At 26.7% G+C, this 22,778-nt stretch overlaps 2 protein-coding genes across 2 annotated transcripts in view; both read left to right on the plus strand.

Annotated features, from left to right (window-relative positions):
• Window positions 1–378: 378 nt before the first annotated feature.
• Window positions 379–1,966, plus strand: LOC113382694 (oxidoreductase-like domain-containing protein 1). Its single transcript, XM_026620923.1, has 3 exons — window positions 379–418; window positions 1,646–1,810; window positions 1,875–1,966. Exons 2-3 carry the CDS (start codon window positions 1,655–1,657, stop codon window positions 1,950–1,952), a joined length of 234 nt encoding a protein of 77 aa, XP_026476708.1. The 5' UTR covers window positions 379–418; window positions 1,646–1,654; the 3' UTR covers window positions 1,953–1,966.
• A 3,214-nt stretch (window positions 1,967–5,180) lies between these two features.
• Window positions 5,181–22,778, plus strand: part of LOC113383034 — a 138,743-nt gene continuing 121,145 nt past the window's right edge. Inside the window, exons 1-2 of the mRNA XM_026621286.1 lie at window positions 5,181–5,371; window positions 18,537–18,658. Coding sequence (XP_026477071.1) covers window positions 5,181–5,371; window positions 18,537–18,658 — 313 coding nt within the window. The remainder of the gene's footprint in view (window positions 5,372–18,536; window positions 18,659–22,778) is intronic.

Here is a 22,778-nt window from a genome sequence, read left to right on the forward strand (position 1 = left end):
TCTTAATTTTCAATTTTTTCTGTTTCTTGATTTAATAATAAAAGCTTTTTTTAATTTACTATCTAAAAACACAACCAGAAATGTCTGATCTTATTTCTGTTCTATGCTTGTTATCATATTTTTGACATTTATCAGATTGATAAAGGATTCGATGTATTTTCTTAAAATTTTGTGTAAATAATGGATTAACTTAAATTAAAAACATATAATTAAGTTAAAAATGTATTTGTATTCACATAATAATTATGTAAAATAAATTTATTACCATCTGAATTTCGAAATGGGTGTATTTTTATATGGAAGTTTAATTAAGAGAACATTTAAATATAGAAATTTACGAATGTGCCAAAAATATAAATTTAATAATTATAGTTCAATTAATAATAAAGAAAATAATAGTGAAAAAGAAAATGATCAGGTATTCTTGCTGCAAAAATTCGAAGAAGAATGCCCATTGATACTTTAAATATATTAAAACTTCTGAAAAGCTCGGAAAAATGTTTTATTATTAAACCTATAATGTTCGTTTATTATTTTCATATTTTAATATTTATTTTTCATTTCAGGAGATATATATTATCCCAAATAAAACTTTAACAGGCATACAGTTATTAAAAAAAAGTCTTCTCTGAATAATGAAAAAAAGCTATTTAACAATATGAAGAACAGTTTAATAAAAGTTATTAAATGAATAACAAATAATGATACAGGATGGTAAAAATATTGTTAACAAATTACAGATTATTATATATTTAATTGTATTAATAATGTACAAAACTAACACCAAAAATCGTGGCTAATATACAATTTCAATCCAGTATTTTTCAGTTAGAATTTTGTATATTCTTTAATTGTACATCAATAAATTTTTAACTAAACTTTTTCCATGCTTCATCATATTTTTGATGAATATTTTGTGAATTTTTAATTAAATTGTATTATCTTTTATATTATTTTTGAAGTATTCACTGAGGACATTGTTTTTCTTTTTAATATCTGTATGGATACCTGTTGAAGTATTTGTTTTATGATTTTAATTATTTCTTTTTGATACTTGGATGCCTTTTAAAAAGTTTTTTTATTTATAATTATAAGGTTTTAATTCAATTGTATATGTCAGATGTAATTTTATTTATTACATCTGGTAATAATAAAATTCAAACAAATAATTTGTTTTATTTTACTTAATTTATGAAATTTATTTAAAATAGAATCAATTCAATAATCGGTTATATAAATATATCAGAAATATGTATAGATTATAGATTAATACATTAATTTGAACAAATGTATGTTATATTTGTAGCTAGTTTTGGAATCTTTTATCTCAAAATCATTTTATATAAAATTTACTTCAAACAAAAAGTGTGAAAAAAAAATATATATATAATCTAGTTCAATTTTATATAAGATTAAACCTGTTTTTTTTTAAACAATGATGAATTTAAAAAAAAGTAATCCTAGACAAAACCTATTATGGTTCTTTGGAAAATTCTTTGGTGATTATTTATCACAAATGAGAATAGCATAAGCAGAGCTTTATTTTTCTTAAAAGAAAGTTAATCAATGGGCATTTTTCTTTGATAAATAGTATTGCAAATATTAAGATTAATATTTATTATTATATTATTATATATAATTGTAGAACAATTCAATGCCTGAAGAGCCAACAACTTGCTGTATGTCAGGCTGTGCAAATTGTGTATGGATTGAATATGCAGAAAAATTAACAAAATATTATTTAGCAAAAAGTAAAGATCTAAATAATTCAAATGATTTTGCAAAAGTCAAAAGTCACATTTTAAATAAGGTATAGGAAATAACAAATCATTCTCTTTAATGCAAATATTGATAATTTGTATTAAAATTTGCAGGTATCTGATTCTAATATGCAAGCTTACTTAATGATGGAGCTTCGGATTCTAGAGAAAAAAATTCAAGATAAAACTTGACCATAGTCTGGCACTTATTTTTAGAAATATTTTTGTTATACATATTTATTTAAATGAATAAATGTTTATATATATTTAGAAAATAATAAAGTTTCTTATTTTCTTTTTTGAAGTAGAACAAGTTAGACAATGCGATTTTCTTCTCCATATTTTCAAGTTATTCTGAATCGTTTGACACTAAAATTGGAAAAAGTATGATGCCAAATTTTGATACGTCGTCGTCGTCGTTGTCGTCGATGTTTTCTGAAAAAAAACCGGGTCAACGATTTCAAAAATTTAAAAGCCATGCGACTAAACTCGATGATGATCAGTCGAGACGTTTTTTTCAGAATTTGCGAAAAAGTGCTAATTATTCGTACTTGGTTTAGCCAACCATCTTCAACAAACATATCAAATTTATTACTCAAATTAACACCACACATCCTAGACCCCCTTGGGGTCAAATCGTTTACCATATTAGCCGATTTTATGGTTATATAGACAATGTATAATTATATATTCACAGCTAGAACTATTAAAATTTACTGTTAAATATTTTTTGTATTCAAAATTTAATTTAACGCGTGAGGTCATAAAATAATTCATTTTCAATTTGAAGGTCTTAAATGGTATGAGGAGTGTATGTACTCAGTAATCAATATGCCCACATGATTTTTGAACCACATATTACTTCTAAAATGATTTATATAACAAATCAATTAAATTGATATTAATTATCAAAATTAATATAAATAACTATAAATTTTTTGTAGATTTATAGAAAGGTGTTTAAATGCAATTATCCAGATATTTGGTATAAGATCGTTTATAGTATGCTTATTTTATTATTTCAAACAGCAAGAATATTCATAATTGAAAATAGTAATATTATTATTCTATTGAGACAAAAATTGCAAAAATAGTGATATTCACCAAAAAATCCAATTTTTTAATTTTATTTTCTGCTAATTTTTTTCACGTTCCAAGTCGTTCTGAAGCGATTGAGACCTACCGATGTTACAACGAAATTTGAAATAAAAATTCCAAAAACATTGTTTAGACGATTTTGATGAAATTTATTATGGTCATACTAAACTTACTAAAATAATACTGCCTTACGAAAAGTGATTATATGTTAAATTTAACTGTTAATAATTTAATTCTAAGTAGATTCTAACTTGACTCCAGCTTAATTCTGATTTGATAGTCACAATTGAGATGTTATAAAAGTTGATAAATATCAAATCTTATTAATCAAATCGATTATTATTTACATATATAGAGAAGTTTTTGCAATTTGCCCTAATTCTACTTGATTCTAACTAAAATATTACTAAAAATCTTCTATTTGTAAGTGAATTCTAACTACATTTTAGTTTGATTCCAATTTCATTCTTACTTGATTTCAACTACATTCTAACAAAAAAGATTCCAATTTAAAATTTTATCAAATTATTAGTAAAATCTTGCTATCTCAAGTTTATGGATTTATTAATTAATTCAATTATTATTTACACATAAAAAATGATGTTAGCAATTTACTTTATTTCGACTTAATTCTAACTAAAATATTATTAAAAATCTAATTATCAGTGAATTCTAACTACATTTTAACTTGACTCCAATTGCATTCTTACTTGATTCCAAATTCAGTCTAATTTGATTCCAACTACGTTTTAACGAAAAGATTCCAATTTAAAATTTTACTAAAATATTTGTAAAATCTTGCTATCTCAAGTTTATGGATTGATTACAACTAAAATCTTACTTCAATATTTTAATTCTGACTAGATTCTAACTAGATTCATATATATTTACGAATTATATATGTTTATAGACTAATTCCTTCATTGATAAATAAATATCTTATAACGAGACAAGCTTTTACGTTCTAGTCTCAAATAAAAATTGAATATAGAAACTAAACTTACGCATGGCATCGTGCCTTAAGGCAAATTGCTGGCACTTCCCGTACCAAAAAATTTTTTTTTTAAAAGCGCGTAAGCGCCGCGTTGCCGTCTAACGCATAAACATTGGTACGGAACCCATAGGAATGTAAACAAAATTTTTATTTATTGGTAAAATCTCTATTAAATATCTGATAATTTGATGTGCATATGTCTAATGATCATTTTTGACCGCCAGATGGCATTTTTTTTACTTTTTTTGACTAGATCTCCGAAACCGCTAGACCTGCCTTCATGAAAATTTGATCAAAACTTCATCTTGTTAATACAAGTTGTTGTTACAATGTTTTTTAAATTATTAAAATCGGACGCTCCGTTCTCTTAAAAACTGAGTTACCGGTTTTGGCACTTTTTGCCCCAAATCTTCGGAACGGCTAGACCTGCCTTTGCCAAAAACTAATCAGCATGTCTCCTTATCAATACGAATCGAATGTTTTTTGAATTATTCAAATCGGTTGATCGGTGTTCCCGAAATCGTCGACGAAAATTTGTAACCGCAAACACGCACACACACACACACATACACACACATACATCCATTGTTTCTAAGGTATGCTAAAATGTTCAGAACGTTTTGTAACGTGAAGATATATAAAAATTTTCATTTTCGATTTGTTTGCGATTACTATAACTTGCCCTACGGGAAGTTAATAAAAATGATGTAAATTAATTATAATGGCTTGAGTAAAAGAATTATTATTCCTCAAAAAAAGCCTTAGAATTTAGATTTGTGGTAACCAACCAGCCAAAAATAATTATTTTTCGTAAGGCACGATGCCATGCACAAAAATTGTTAGTTGTTTTATTTTCAAAAAAAGTTTTTGGGAAAAGCTTTACACCCCCCACCCTTTGCAAAAGCTTCGCGCCCCCATAAGCAATCGCGCCCCACAATTTGGAAACCACAGCCTGATAACCTATCAATCAATTGACACTCATTGTGTTATCAGCCGTAATTAATATTCATATTAATTAAAATCTTATGGGAGTCTTATAAGAGAATTTCTTAAGCCGATTTCGTCCGAATCCGCTCCGAGCCGCCTTCGCCTACGTTCGTAGCGCCCAGTGACGCAAGCTCGTCTGTGGGCTGTCGTTGCCTCATTGTTTAAATTTAGATTTAGTTTCGCGACGGTTGGCACTGCCTCAGCATCAAAGTGCGGCATGTTCAAATGTACGAACGATTCGACCTCAAACCTCACCATGATATGAAGTGATAATTAGTGTTTAATAATAACAAGTGATTTATGATTTTTTTAAAATTTGTGTTTAGATTAGATTTAGTGCAATGTATCGATCACACGTGTTAAGGCTGTTTTTTACAAATTATAGAATTTTGTGTTCCCTAGTTTTTTTTATTTTGTGTCCAATAACAGAATCGTTTAATGTTGACACTGTGAATTATGTGAGCTATTCTGGACCAGATAAATCTATGTTTGGATATTCTGTCGCATTGCACAAGGAATATGGGGTACCTTCGTAAGTTCTAAATTTAAAAATAGTTAATTAAATTTTAGTCATTAAAATATATGAAAATATTTTTACATCCATAGTAGACAGCGCTCCCCAAAAAAACCAAATTTTGACTCAAAAACAAGAACCCTAATTTTAAAAAAAAAAAAAATTAATTATTGAATATTGCCTATACAAATCTTATAGTATTATATATATATATATATATATATATATATATATATATTTATAAATAATCTATATTTTAAATTCTAACGATAATTTTTTAAGGTCAAAACTTTCGCGCTCATTTTTTACTCTTTTTTCTGTATCATTAATTGCAATTTTATCAAAATAATTAATATAACAACGTAATTGCACAAATTATCCAAATATAGAGTATTATATTTTAAATTATCCAAATAAAAATATAGAGTATTACATTATTATAAAATTATAGTAGTAGATATATCATGTTTATAAAATTCCCATTAAATTATGCTAATAATAGTTAATATTATCAGAAAGTTTTATATAATGTGAATAAAACTATTCAAATACTCTATATTTTTATGAAAAAATAATATAGAGTTTTTATAAAATTCATAAAATTATTCTAATATTTTTATAAAAAAAATAGCTGATAATAATGCCATTATTATAAAATACACACTGAATTAATCTAATTTCTTTAAAAAATATGGTAAATTTTAATAAGAAAAATATGGTTAATAAATTTTGTTTTGTACTATTAAACCATTTTCAAATTTTTATATTTTTATAAAATTCATTTTTTAATATTATTTAATTATTATTTTATTTTTTAAATTGTGAAAAATTATGCCATTTCCTTAAAGTTCATAATAAATTATTTTAACGATACTTTATTTTTATAAAATTCACAGCAAATTATTCTAAAAATACTCTATATTTTTATAAAAAAAAGATGATAATAGTGCTAGAATTATAAAATTCATAATAAATAAATTTAATATTACTAATTTATATTTTTATAAAAGATGTAAATAATAATGCCATGTTTATAAAATTTATAATAAATTATTCTAATAATACTCTATATTTTTTATAATTTCTCTATTTTTTTTAACACTATATTTACAAGTATGGATAATAAAGCAAATTTTATGAAATTCATACTAAATTATTCTAACGATAGGTATTCTATATTTGTATAAACCATTTTTATAAAATTTACACTAAATTATTTTAATAATACTCTATATTTTTTATAAAACATGTGAATAATAATGTCATATTTATAAAATCCACATTAAATTAATTTAATTTCTTTTTTTAATTTTTTAATTTGAAAAAAACGTATTTTTATAAAGAGTAACAAATTCTGTTGTGCATTTCTCTTCCAACATATTATTTTTACTAATTTGTAAATTATAAAAGCACTTTTCAAAACATTGGGATGCTACTGAGCTTTTCCAATCTAAAAGCTTTACATTTAATATTAAAGCTTGAAGGTTTTATTATTTAAATTTATCTTAATTGCAAAAATTATAATTATAACGATAAAATACACCAACGCAAATTCGAAGTAAACTATTCTAATAATACCATTTTTTTCTAAAAAAAAAATATGACTAATATGACAAAAAAATCGTATGAGTGATGATTTTTATTTTTAACAGTTCAATCAGTTGCAACAGATTTTTTTTACAAATTTTTATTACTGGATCAAAAACTAACTTTTAAAAATATGGGCGACTACTGAGCTTTTTCAGTATAGAATGAAAGCTTTACATATAAGATTTAAGATTTAAGATTTAATTTAAAATAAATATAAGAAAATATAATTTAAAAAAAATAAGGATTTAATATTAATTTAAAATATAATAAATTCTAATAAAATATGATTTAATTTTTATTAGGCATTTAGGTTTAAAATATCACCCTCATTACTAAATGACTAAGGCAGATTGTTATTTCTATTGAAGAGTTAGTAAACAATTGTCATACAACAAATAAATCAAATCCACTATTATTCATTACAAATTCACATTTTTATCAGTATTCAATCTTGATAATTTGAATAAGCCTCACTTTACATTAATATTACCCTTAAACAGACCTCCTAATCCTCTCTAATCCTAATCATTTTAAATTCATATGATTGTTGAGCTTATGAATGCATTCATAGAACTATTTAATATTTATCATTGTTTATAAAATATCACTGTAATACCAAGAATGTTGTGTTAGTTAAATTTCAAAAGTGTCGGATTATTTCTAAGATAAAAATAATTGAAATTTTATATCTTCTGGCTTAATCCAAGTAAACAATGTGATATATTCACATTATTTAATCCTATTCCCATTACTATATGCAAAGTTTTATTTTTATCATTCTAAATTGTAGTCAAAAATTATAACTTGAGATTTAAAACTAAGTTCAGAAATATATTGTATTAATATATATTAATAATTTTTTCACCTCATAATTCAAATTTTCAAATTTTTTTTATTAAATGACAAAATATTTGATATAGAGAAAATCAATTGTTCATCAGCAAAATTTACTTTTTAATCAATCATTTATTCAATAATATAAATTATATTTGCTATTACAATTTGCAAAATGATATTTTTGTTATCAATTGCTTATTTTGAAGTTCTTCAAAAATTATATAATTAAAAATGAATTTTTTATCAGCAAAATATTTTTACAAATTATTCATTTAACATTATGAATTATATTATATATTATAATTTAAAAAAAAATTTTTTGTTATTAATCGGTTATTTACACGAAGATTGTTATTTATAATTAGTCAATATTTTTTAATATTTAAATCCTTCATCAACAAAATATATTTACAATATTTTAAATAATTTATTTACCTAATAATATGAATTACATTGGTTATTAAAATATTATAAATCCAAAATTCGACAAAATGTCTTAAATTATACTTCGATTGGTTCTTCAAATATGTTAGTTAACCAAGAGGGTAGTAGGAAGTACTACACAAATTGCAACTAGTAGGTAAAGTCATAAATACCATATATAAATGACATATGTTTTTTTTTTCTTAAAAACATCTGAAAACGATTATTTTTGAAAATTTTGAAGGCAATATCCACATATTGTACTTTTTGCCACGGTATTTGAAGTCGAGACAGCCGAAACATGTGTTCACATCATGTGGTACACAGGCTAATGTTATTCTACATGTATTTATGATGAAATTTCGAAGATTATTTGGCAGAATAATAAATTTACTTACTCATTATATTAAAAAAAATATTGTTCGATCTAGAAGATTAAAATATTTTTTATAAAATTTAAGATACATAAAATATAATTAAAGAAACTATTATAAAATGTACTTAAGAAATATTTATTATACCTTATTAAATTTCTTCTTGATTTTGTGTACATTTTTCTAAAACTAATATTTCTCTAACTAAAAGCTTTTTTCTAAGATAATATAAAACCACGATCCATTAATGTGCGAGGTGAATCCCAACATTATTACCTCGATCAAAACTAAAAATACACCAATTTTATTAACGAAGGCAATCGGCCTAAAGAGCTTGATGGCCTATTTAATACCACACCCTGTTTATAATATCAAAATACATTGCCCTATAGTATAGAACGTGACTTGCAAACCTGATTCTTCTTAATTACAACGGAATTGCTTAGAAAGCTAACAAAGGCATATGACAGGGCCATTAACACACATTAAAACTCGGAACGAAAACGTCATAGAGCACTGGATCGGAATAACGATGAATTGTTTTAATCAATCATAATAAATTACTCTTTTTTAATCTTTTAATTTGATAACAGCAATCAGAATTACGTGTGCAGCAATGTTCTATGAGCATTATTTGTTACAAATCGTCATAATTTGTCTGGAGAAGCAATCCATCGGTCTTCTTTTTTACTTGGCTGAATAACAAATTTACTTATTTATAATTTTAGAAAATTGTCTGCATTTGGGAATTAAAAAATTATTAATTCATTTTAAATTTAATTTAGATATATTTAAATAAATTTTTCTTTTATGACCACTGTTATAGGAAAGTTATGTTATATAGAAATTTTTGAATGAAAGAAATGAAAAGAGAATGAAAGAAATGAAAAGAGAATGAAAGAAATGAAAAAAGAATAAAAGAAATAAAAAGAGAATGAAAGAAATGAAAAGAGAATGAAAGAAATGAAAGAATGAAAAAGAATGAAAAAAAGAATGAAAGAAATGAAAAGAAATGAAATGAAAAGAGAATGAAAGAAATGAAAAGAGAATGAAAGAAATGAAAGAAATGAAAAGAGATGAAGCCTGAAAAGAGATGAAAAAAATGAAAGAGAATGAAAGAAATGAAAAGAATGAAGAATGAAAAGAATGAACCCTAAAAAGAGAATGAAGCCTGAAAAGAGAATGAAAGAAATGCCCATGAATGAAAGAAATGAAAAGAGAATGCCCGAAATGAAAAGAGACTGCCCGAAATGAAAAGAGATGAAAGAAATGAAAAGAGAATGAAAGAAATGAAAAGAGAATGAAAGAAATGAAAAGAGAATGAATGAAAAGAGAATGAAAGAAATGAAAAGACCTTTCTATAACCCTTTCTTATATGCCTATAATATTTTGAGAAGTTCGGGTTGACTTCAACTTTATTCTATGCAAAGTTTCATCAAAATCCAAAAAGCGTAAACTTGAAGTATACCTTGCTAAATTTTTTTCATAAACGATTCAGTAAGACTTCAATAATAACAAAATTTTAAATAAATATGAAAATCATATAAGAATTTCAGGTTTCTATTTAAATTCAGAAGAAATTACTACTTGGGAAGATAATACTTTAAGAATTTAAGAGTAGGAAATTAGAAAAAAGATGAGTTCGTAGTTTACAATTAAAATTTTAAAATAAATATTATATGGTATATTAAAAGTATGAATTTACATAAAATATGTTTCTACATGAGTCTCTTTCAAACCTCAGATCATAAAATAATAATAATATGTTCAATGACAAATGTGGTTTGATGAACAAAGTGCCTTTGATGACCAAAATTAGCTATTTAAGTGTTCTCCATAAAATCAATCTGTCGAGGTTTGATGAGCAAGTAAATTTTGCTTTGAAATAGAAACAATAATAAAATAAGGATGCTTTTTTTAAATATTAAATTTTATAAAAAAAATTGAAGTCGAACTAAGACGAAACGAAAGTTGTGATTTAGGGATTTATAAAAATCGATTGAAGTAATGTTAAATTGATTTGAAGTTAGGATTCTAGAATGTTAAGACTGGATAGAGCATTATGTAGAGATCGGAGTAATCTACAAATACATTCTTTATATTAAAAAAAATCTTTAAATATGTTATAAATTGCCATAAAACAAGTTCGAATTTTAAATATCAGATGAATAATAAACACTTTATAAAGTGTAGGTGTTTGTTAGTAAGCCGTTTGCATCGCCCATGCTGTGTTATTCATTTGATAAATGTAGATTTTAATCATATTTCTTAGTAAATTTGACATCATATGGTAAGAATTATGCACATGAATTTTTTATATATATTTAATTGTTATATTTTTAGTAAAGATATTTTTAATTCTAACATTACAAAGTGATCGCGTTTTAAATGTGATAATTATGAGCCCTAGTGTTTTTTCCTATGTCCAAGCAATTAATGAATTCTAGGTATTCCACTATCCTGCTAGTGCCGCAAGTAGATGATTATTGTAAGATATAGTAGCTAAATGTTCTTAATTAATCGTTTAGATAAAATACTTGATTAGTTGTTGAGGTCAAGCCCACGCGACCTTCTGCTATTATAGAAGCAACATAAACAATGTTGGTATTCGCCGATGCATCCGATACAAAATCGATGGAATATTGGAATTTAATTTATATAGGTAGTCTCATTTAAATCTCATTTTCTCAGCAATTTTCCTTAAGGCACGATGCTTTATATTCAATAGACAAGGATTTTTATAAAATGTTACATAGCGATCAGTTTGAATTTCTTAACACTTTCCACTCGCCGGTAGCATCCGGGTGGGTTAAAATATTATATACCCATAAAAAGTTATTTAACTATTTGAAAAACATTTCAAAATGCATTTTATTAATAGCTTTGCACCTACACAATATAATAATTTATATTAACAATATTCTGGAACTAGAAGATTAAAGAAAAATCTTCAGATTAGACTGAGGATAGAGATTAATTTAATAAAAAATATTAATTAAATTAATATCTAATAAAAAAATTGATCTAATTACAATAATAGAAGGTATATAATCAAGTTAGATAATTCTAATTCAGGATTATCTAACTTAATTATATACCTATTTTATTATTATATTACTTATATTTTATATTTATATTACTTATACATTAAAAAAAAAACAGGAATCCTGATGTTAAAATACTTGAAATGGTCGAAATATACTAAATAAAAAAGAGCAATGTTTTTTTTTAAATATTTTAAATTATATTTTATATCCAAAGTTATTTAAAATAATAAAAGTTAACCACAATAACCGAAAAATTGTCACAGTTTGACCAAAGATGAACTATTTTAGGATTTATAAAAGAATTCTAATAATAAGTCTTATTCATAACCTTGGACTTGATTGTGTCCAATTATTGCTTCTATTTCTAAATTGCGAACAAAGAAATGGTTTCATATTTTTTATTATTAATTTAATTTAATAAAAAAAACATGATAATTATATTAAAGCCCACGTTTCCGCGAATCATCTCACATTTACCGCCACAAACCTTTGTTACAATATTAAATTCAAATTACCATCAAACACTCCATTCAAAAATGCGTATCCAAGTACATTTGTTAAACGATTTCTTCAAGTTGACGTGTTTTAGAGGTATCATTGACTATTTCCTTGATGTATTGAATATTTCGATGGTATTATTTTCTTCGTATTAGTAAGAATATATAAATGAATGACCATGAGGCTGTATAAATTACGTATCCGAACTCTGTTTGTTTCGCACACATGTTAGTGTTTTACTATCTTGTTACGCAACTTAATAAAGCAAGATTGGTCAAGAACGCACAAATAGAGAAAATAATAGGGATATTGAATTTTTTGCTGAAAATATTGGAAAATAGGTGTTATAGAAAAAATCTAAAAATGGTAAATTTAAAGCCACAGAAGCTTTTACTAACAGATCAATGTCAACACATAGTAAAAGTTTCAGCAAGGTACAAAAATTGAGGGTCAGTCGGGACAATATATTTTTAAATTGGTTGTGATATTGACTAAGATTAAAATAATTTTATTACGTTTAAACAATATCATTTTTAAAATTTTACTTTGAACAATAAAAAAATTTAATAAATCTGTCATAATCAAAATGTTGTTGAGACGTTGCATTTTACCAAACTATGATTGAACTCACCAACCAGTTTTAAGTAATGTTACCATCATGTATTTTATAAATTTACAAAATATCATTAATTATATAGGTTCAGACGTTTATAAAATATTAATAGATTATTAGTCATTATAAATAATAGTGAAAATTAATTATCGTTGTACAAAATCCATAAAATCTGCGCTGAGGCCACCGAACGCTGTCTTAGTACTATATTTAACCTGAAACATGATAGATTTTCAGATGTTACCAAAGGTGCGTCAACTTCTATTTCTGTAGTCGTAATGAAATAGGTTAGATGCGGTAAAATGTGTTTTATAGACTAAGAAAACTATTACTTATTATTAAAACATATATATATTAAAAAAATTAAACCAAAATCTAAGAGTTCAACATAATTGTCAACTATGTTGATCAGGAAATATGTTATATATTTCCATCGATTGGTTAATATTAACTAAATTTTTTTGCAAAATGTCTTTATTACTAAGTTATTTCGTTTCTTGTAAATAACAATTTCAAAGTTTTTTCAAAAAACAATATTATAATTAGTTTATAGTTATACCTAATGAACTTGAATACTCAATAAAAAGACATATTCTCTTCCGCATATATTTACTCATTATTCTTGTAATAGTCGGTTTTAATGAATCATTATTTATAATTATAGTATTCATTAAATATTAACAGTGGTAGCTATAACTTTCTGCAATAATACCGATGAAAATTGAAATATAGATATAAATCATTTGTTGCGGTATAAAGTAGTAAAAGTATAATGTTTATTGCTATTGTAGTAATTAAAGTTTATTGTTGTATTCTGATTTGTGAAATTTGTATTTATTGGGATAGTTTCAGAACAAATCAATGACGAGTTGGAAGTTTAAAATTTTTTCCCTTCCAAAAAATTATTTTATTTATTTATATATTTATAATACTATCTATCTATGGAACAAGATAGAATCTATAGAACAGGAATGTAATAATGGCTATCTATAGTTCTATACTTTTGTATATATTTTCAGTAAAATTCAAAATTGTACATAGCGTCATAAAATCATTTTAGTATTTTTATAAGATGGGATCTAATTTATCTAATAAGTTTTCATATCTTTTCCTCCCAACATCGTCACCTATTTGAAATAATGAGTCGAGCACACAAAACAACGATGTCTTGACCTAAATAAAACAATTGAAAGTAAACAGAAAATACAAAAAAATGTTCAATTACACGTAATTTCGCTGATGTTATATAATTGTTGGCACTAATTATCAATCGCAATTAAAAATCATTTAAATTTTCATACCATTTATGATTCCAAGAGTGTGCAAGTTATCGCGTGTTTTGATGTAATAAATTTTATGAAAGTGAGCTCTTTATCGTTAAATAAACAATAATAAAATTTTATCACAAATTTTTGACGTAACTACATCATTAATTATTAGATAATTTTGAATTTAAGATTTTTAAAAATAAAACTTTTTTTGGCTGAATATGCAATTTATGTAAAGCTACTTAATAAACTTATTTTGAATTAAAGACAAAAAAATCTAATTGTGATTTTGTTGTAGTTATTATAAAAACAATTATTTCTTTTTTAGAATTATTAATACAAAATCTTAAACCAGATAAGATCTCATTGTTAATTGAATTTTCTCAAATTCTATAATATAACTGTCTTTTTAATATTTTCTCTTCAACACTAATCCGCCATTCTTCAAACAAAATACTCATCAACAAACTTCATAGCTTACTTTTACTGGCTAGCAGAGCCATCTCTGAAATTACCTCACACTGATAGCTGTTATATTCAAATTTAAAAAAAACTTTACATTGAAATATAAATTTTTTAACTTAGTTTTCAGTCCTTTTGGCATTCAATAAAATAAATTGAAATTTGTTACCAATATGGATATCTAGGAAAAAATACTCCAATGATGCTCCCAAAAAATTCAAGGTGTTTATATATAACAGCTTTATAAAAATAACTACTATTTTCTACCTCGTGTATTTGTTTATATCGAATGCGTATGAAATTAATGGGATTTATAATTAAAATATATACATTATTTACAGAAATCAGCAAATGTCAGGATTCGATTTGCACATCGCTTTAAGCTATTATTATATTCTATGGGCAACGGTAAAAGCTCTATTAATTTTTATGTCTCAACATTACGGTTAGTGTTACAGGCGGCCTACCGTAAATTAAGATAAGCAAGTTGATTTTATACTATTGAAACAGAGGTTCTCAAACATAAGAAATAAGATACAAAATAGTCACAGTTTCATCACAAAGTTTCGCTCTTTGTAATACTTAAAAGCTCATAATTTTCAAACTGCAGGACAACTATTTTTCCTGATAGTAACAATCAATATTGTCATCTTGTTTCGGGTTGACGTTATGTTCTGGGATACCTTGCAAATTTATATGTAAATTATTTATTTTCAAAAAATTTGAGATTTCCTAGTTTGTTCAATCAATTATTTTCCTATGAAGCTATACTTCCTAATAAATGTCGCTGTATTTTCTCTATTTCTTTAATAATTTTTTTAACAAAACGAATTCGTATGAATAAAACGACTAATTATATATTTTTTTTAATTCTTTAGACAAAATATTTGAAACTCCTTGTTTTGTTAGAGTTGATTTGTTTTCAATCAAGCAATACTACATATCTAAATATCTACCTTGAATTTTTGTAGTTCCTTAATTCACTTTTTGGTTAAATTTGTGCCTGTAAAACTGACTAGATCTAATTAGTTTTAGCTATATTTCTGAAATATTTGAGAATCTCTGTTTTACTCGAATGATATTACACATATATCGCCGATACAATTATGCCAACTGTTAAATTCATTTTTTTTGCTAGAATTGCAATAACGGGTTCCTCATATATGCTCGAGGTGCGTATTGTAAAGATATGGCGATTAGAATTAAATAATAATTCATAGTCTGGGTGTTAAGCAAATTATCGTTTTGTGATCGAACCGATAAATGTAATCAGGTTTTAGAAATTCATGATGATATAATTGAAAGAAGAATAATAGAAATAGAAAACGCTAAAACAATTTTTTTTAAATTATAGTTGGTCGATCGTTGGGTTGTCTTGTAATAGCGATCAGATTTAAATAAAACATAAATCTCAGTTTGTAAGAACAATGGTTGGATTTACTTCTGATTTTCAATAAAAATCACATTGCTAGCAAAGTGCATCATTTCTAACAGTTAGCAGAACACCTTGTTCTGAACAGCTTTCAGAACACCTGCTAATTTCTGGCAAATCATTCATCCATCAAACTTTATTCACACATTTTAAAATCGCGTATCCTTCTAAAACAAATTCCTGGTTTACATCCATATATCATGTTGTCACAATCTCCATGCACCATGTCCTCCATTTTTTCACCATCCTGTCCAGGAAACGTAGGTCCACTAATCATATATCTAACTATCAAAATCGCTACCAAAGCCGATAATGCGTTATAGCATTAATGAAATCCAGTATAAATCACAGATTTTTACTATTACAACAGCTCTATATATTATGTTCGAGATAAATGTAGGCGTTCCTACATGGGCATATAGTGGTTTGCATAACGAGCAATTGCAGGTTAGGAATACAGCTAATTTCCGCACAACTGGATTACCTGGGGCCGCTTTTTGCACATTGTGTGTCGACTCGAGATTCTGCATTGATGAAACCATAAACAACGACATTATATTGGATCAGAAACTGTACAGTAAGGATTAGATCGGCTGGCAAGGAGAACCTCGGGTTTACGCTTCTTGGAATTTGATGAAACTTTGCATGGTGATAGAATTGATAGTCAAATTGAAGAGTTCAAAATATTATAGGCCTATAATAAGTAATCAAAGTTTGGAGAGAAAGACCGCGTCTAGCAGGAGTCCCGTATGCCTTGGTATTTTTTTAATTTTATAGTTAGATTATGTGGTTAATTGCAAATACATTTTATAACTTCTGGTGTTATTATTTTATATTAATTTTCCAAAGAGACTGTAAACATTCCAGTCCGACCACGCTCATTACGTTAAGATTTGTGCGGGCGAGCACAATATGACGACAATTCACACCCACTTGGTACAAAATTGTATATATTCGAACATATGTTGGGAAAGTTGCCCGTAGAAAGTGGTTTTAATTTATAGGAACGTTTTTTAGGTATTGATAAAACAATGATAACATACATGAAGTGGATAGGCAAACCGTTATATTCCTAAAACGTAGATTGTTTCCAATTTCATCATGGTATACAGACTAGTCGACTGGTACTAACTTTATTAGTACCATTATAAAAAAAAATATCAGTAGTTTTTGAAATAAATTAATAAGTAACATAATTGTCTTTGGCTAGGAAAACATGTTTCCAAGTAAAAAAATATTTTATAAAGAATGGCTCTCTTTTGCCATTTTGTACATTTTAATTATTTATTAGGTAATAACTAAATGCAAAGCAAAGCCGAATTGAATTACACTTTCCACTAATCGATTACTCATCAGTATTGATATAATAAAAAGTAGTATTGAACTCATATAGCGTGTTTCGCAAAAAAGCACTTTATCGTGACGGCGCCAAATTGTCTGCGAATTTCGATCGATATTAAGTATATGATGAAGTCTATTTATAAGCCAACTTATAAGAAATGTCATTCTGAAGAAAATTGATATAAAAAGCAATCACTATTCGAATCAATATGTCCTCATAAAACCTTTGACAGATGTTGTCAAAGCACTTCATATAATGTATATTAAACACATCTTTATCATCAGAAATAAAAGAGTGTCATCATCTACACAAATTAAAATTAATACAAATCTGTGTCAACTGTCTAAAATTACGTAATTTAACAAATTTTTAGTTAATTATGATAAAAAAGAATCAAAATATCATGATAGTATACTGTAAGGAAGTAGAAAGAAAAAATTACAGCATGCGTAGAAAGCATTTCATATAATTATTTTTATGCTGGGGAAGGTAAATACGAACTTGGTGTGACTAAGCATAATCTGGCTAAATTAAGTTGTTCTTATAATTATGAACTTCATCAAAATGTAGCTATTATGAGCATTTATTAGATAAAAATGCAACTAACACCTATATGTCTATAATGATATATGATGATCATATAACGAACGAGTCAAGAGTGACCAACAACTATAAAACCAGTATTTTACATTTTATTATATATTTGCAATAAGATACCTTATCTATTATCACCGTGGTCTTTGGCGATTGCCGATGATTTTTCATCGTTAAAAAGTGACGGGAAGTCAACGCACCTCTATTTCTGTGCCGAACGAAGCCTGACAAAAGATAGGAGCGCCTAATGGTGAACTCTTCGAACCGTAACAGATTCAGACGTTTGTGCTGTATGATCAGAAATATAATAAATAATGTCAGCACGTTGACCCATATTTAATAACTGTCAGCTGGGAAAATCGAGTCAACATTTATAGTCAAAAGCTTTTGGAGATAAGGAAGTAGAAAGGTTTAGTGGTGACCTTTAACAGGTTTTTGTGTAGTTGTAAAAAATAATAAATGGTTTGCTCATATATTGTTTATGATTTGTCAACGATATCTAGCACCTAAAGCCAAAGCTTTTAAAGTTGCCTTGAGTCGATTTTTTAATTGCCTTCCTAAACTTCCTAATTTGTGGGCCAACACCTCACGGTGGTTTTCTGGCTAAAATCAGCTTTCACCAACAGTTTTGCATTGTAATTAGAAAATTTCAAATGTTCTTTCGGTATTGTTATATTATTTATACAATTATTTTGTTTTCCAGGGCTTTGGTGGGAGCTCCGCAGGCGGATGCTCATCAACCTGGAGTGATAAGAGGAGGCGCTGTCTACAGTTGCGATGTTCGAATCGATAATCAATGCCAAATTGTACCATTCGACCGATATGGTAAGTTATAGAAATAAATTTATTATTGCAAAAAAGTAATGTGTCAAATGCCAGTTCAAATCTTGGATCTTTGAATCAAATGTGATAGATTTTACATATTATCCACATCCATGTTTATTGTTTTTCCTACCCTCAATTTAGTTGATTTGCTAGAGAATGTGTTGGAATCAACAAATATTCTTGATAATGAATATCAATGTGATGATCAACTCGTAACCCTATGAAACAAACAAATCTATTATTGATAAAGTGGTTTTAAATTTAGCACATGGATGGATAAATATAGAGTACGTTAATTAATATTCTTTTCCTTCGCCTTGTATGGCCTCGCAATAAATTTCATGAAAACATAACTGCACTCAAGACACGTGTATTTATATTCTCCTTCTCAATACGGAGATTTCGATTAAGAAATTGTTCATTTCGATGAATGAATGAATGTTGCGAGTTCAAACTACGGGATACAAAACTATCGTAAGAAATCCGAGTGTAGGTGTTTGGTAGAAAGCTGTTTCATTGCATTTTACTGTGCAACTAACCTTCGATTCATGCAAAACACAATAATTACTCAAAAGACACGAACCTTGAGGAATTAATATGTTTGCAATGTTATGGCAACGATAGTGACACAAAACAACCATTGTCAGATGTTATGGAAATAGTTTGTGGATCTATATTCTCACGTGGGAAATAAAAATGGTTTTAAATTGCAAATGGGATTCCCAATGGCTATAGGATTTCAATCAGAAGTTACAGGGTTCCGCGATTGTCGGCAATGTTCGCTCATCAAGTGGCGTCACAGTCCCTTCTATGTTGGGACACTATGTACAACGAAAAACATATGAGGACTATCAGTCCATGTAATGTAATGTCTATGTGAAAAATTCATTAAATAGAGCTAGCCAACCATTGGATTGTCTTTTGAAACAGTGACGTTCTCAAGTGAAATCATTACAAAAGCTTATAGAACCCCGAAGTTCTGATTGGTGTTGAAATAACATTCCAAATAAAAAAAAATTAATGAAACTGAATATCTGAAGTTGTTTATTCTTAAAGTTAAATGGTATGTGATTTGATCTGATATTGTATTAAATATATTATATTGTTAATATTATAATTTTTTATAGTCGTTGTAGAGTGTTAATTAACCTGTTTTGTGTCACTATTCCTTCCAGCTGGTTTACGTATCATTTCGTCCCAGATCTAAATAATCCATAAGATCACCTCCACCTTATAGTATGATTTAAAATAGATAAACCTAAGAATATTTTATGATAGGATATAGGATGAGTTGATCTTTTGTTGACCCGTTGGCATTTCTACTATCGATAGAGTGCAGTTTCATAAGGCGTCGTATGTAGACTTCGAATAATTTATAGACATTGTTGAATGTGGTACTCCCACCTTTATAGATTTATTAAAAATTAAGCTGACGAAGATCTCACGTGGGTCGGCATTCGTGCATGTAATTTGGGTTATGATTTATAAGAGTGATATTAAATGTTGCTCGCGGTTTAAAATTGTCGTGCTGTTTTACATATCATTGTAAAGAATAAAGATACTTTTATATGTGGTTTTATCAACATGTTTTACTTTGTAGTGGGCAGGAGTTTATATAAAATCTCATTCTCGGTAAATTACTGGACTTGATTTTAAAAACAACAGCATCAGCACACTCTATATTTAGAACATTTAAATTTACGTAATTTCTGACAACTGAAATTAATCATGGTCTATTCAGAAACCGGCTTCAAAATTATACAGAACCCTGAAAAACTAAAATTTTGTAGAAATTAATCAAGATTGCATAGGACACTATTATCAATGATACCCTTTTATTTATTTTATCCTCTCGGTAAAACATCTTTCGTTTCTTATTATCTAAAATACGTTAGATTCCCATATCTTCACAAGAGTTTACTGCAAAGGTGTTGCTTGGCAAACACCCAGGTCAAAGATAATATACTACAGTATCACAAACATAACATCTCACATTTCCAACTACCATTTGTCCATAATACTTGCAACTTAAACATTTCTAAAACTGCATACCTCGTATACCTATAATTTATTCCAAATAACAATATCTACATTGCATGATATTATCGCTGGTATTGAAGTTCTGCTCTATGACTACAAGTTATTTACTTTTCTGTGGCAAAACAACAAATATAAATTATTTGTATGCATCTCTATGTCGAGATATCGGAAGACGATCGCCTCTCTTTTGAATTCTGCAATACTAATGTGATACAGAATGGCATTCCTTGGGAACGCGTGCGTTCTCATGATACTACTAGGAAGGGTCATGCAATTATTCGTGAAATAGTAGAAAAATAAATAAATAGATGACTAAACTAAATTGTATTACCAAAAATAATGTACAACTTGTACAGTTTAAACAAACAATGAAAATATGATTTAATAATCAAAATGCAACTTTCCATACTACGGCGAGAAGTGTTCAAACCTTGATAAACTAATTATTTTATATCTTAAATATAAATATTCTAATAAATATTTTCTTAAATATCTTTCTATTAATACTGCGAAGGTGTTACCCACACAAAATAAAATTCTACATATAATTCCAACGGTAAATATAATTTGCTTAAACGAACTGATAAGATAAATGAAGCTAATGATTAGTCGTCGCTTCTAATTATAGCCTTTTCGTATAATTATATACACCGACACTATATTTTTAAAATTCACTTCTTCATTATGGACTTGAACAGTAATTCCAGAGATAGCATTTTAATTAAATTAAAGTAGTAATAGAATGTATTTATTATAGAAAAGAGAGTTTATGATAAACAGTTTTCAAGCAAATTGTTCAAGCAAAAAATTCACAATAAAATTACTATTAATACGATATAGAATTTGATTTTATACAATATAAAATAAGAATAGTAAGTATTTTGCATTTTCTTTCTTAATTGTTGAATTCTTATACAAAGGAAATGTAGACATCTCAATTCAGACTAAATATTTCTGTAATGTGTAGCTACCGATTTTTTTGAAATAAATACTTTCATAAAAACAATATATGTATATATATATATAAATATATAAGTGATTCATCATTTGCGCATCTGTTTTATACAATTTAACATTTATATTTAATTTAATTTCAATATTTTCAACCAAGTAGTCCATGAATATGTTTCTGCAGTCGACCGGATATTTAGAGCGTTTAAATTGTGTTGTCATAAAATGGAAGCATATATTTAGTCTGACCTGAATTTTATTTATATCCGACATATATATTTTCGAATGTTTTATACCTTGCAAACCATTAACAAAATCAACATGCACATTATGGACGCAACGAAATTCTGGGTATCGAGGATAACTTTTTTTCATTTTTGCTTTTTTGAACAGCAATCGTAATTTAAAGGTTTTATGAGCTTTTGTGATGATACTACCTAATTACATGGAAATTTTCAGAAGCAATCCAATTTTAATATAATTAATTGCAACATACCCCAATTTATAAACTATTTCAAACGGTCAATAAGGTCTCTCCAAATAACATTTCATGAATAGTGACTTGCACTACATCCACAAAATCACTTCTCTAAAATGTTTGTTGATACACCATTTTGCACTAGATAATCAAAAGTAAATATTGTTTTTACACACCTATTTTAATGTTTCAAACATCGTGTAAGGCTGTGGGAAATTATATTTATTTTTCAAGATAGAACAAGACAAAGTGCTTACTATTGACTGGAGAACATTGGCATGATGGTATATTATCGATAATTATAATTGTAAAGAAGCGCATCGTTCGATCTGTAAAATAAGAAAACCATCTAAGATATCGATAAGTTCAAACAAACCTTTGTATTGTCTGTTGAAAACGCGCCAATTAAATTCAATTACAATAAATAATAGATGGACAAAAGGCTATAAATACTGTAGAAAGAGGAACTCATAAACTTGATAAATCGACTTAATAATGGAATTATATGGAGTTATGACAATGATATTCATGAATCGATGAAAATGATCAAAATTCATTTTGATTAGTAAGCCTGACATACCCAGACAAAAGACCTAGTCTGATATGCGTGAACGAATTACCTTCGCTATACTAAAAAATCAATTTTATATA

Source organism: Ctenocephalides felis, unplaced genomic scaffold, assembly GCF_003426905.1.
Source record: "Ctenocephalides felis isolate EL2017-DRISC unplaced genomic scaffold, ASM342690v1 CF-g0.4_SCAFFOLD_03570, whole genome shotgun sequence".
Classification (NCBI taxonomy): domain Eukaryota; kingdom Metazoa; phylum Arthropoda; class Insecta; order Siphonaptera; family Pulicidae; genus Ctenocephalides; species Ctenocephalides felis.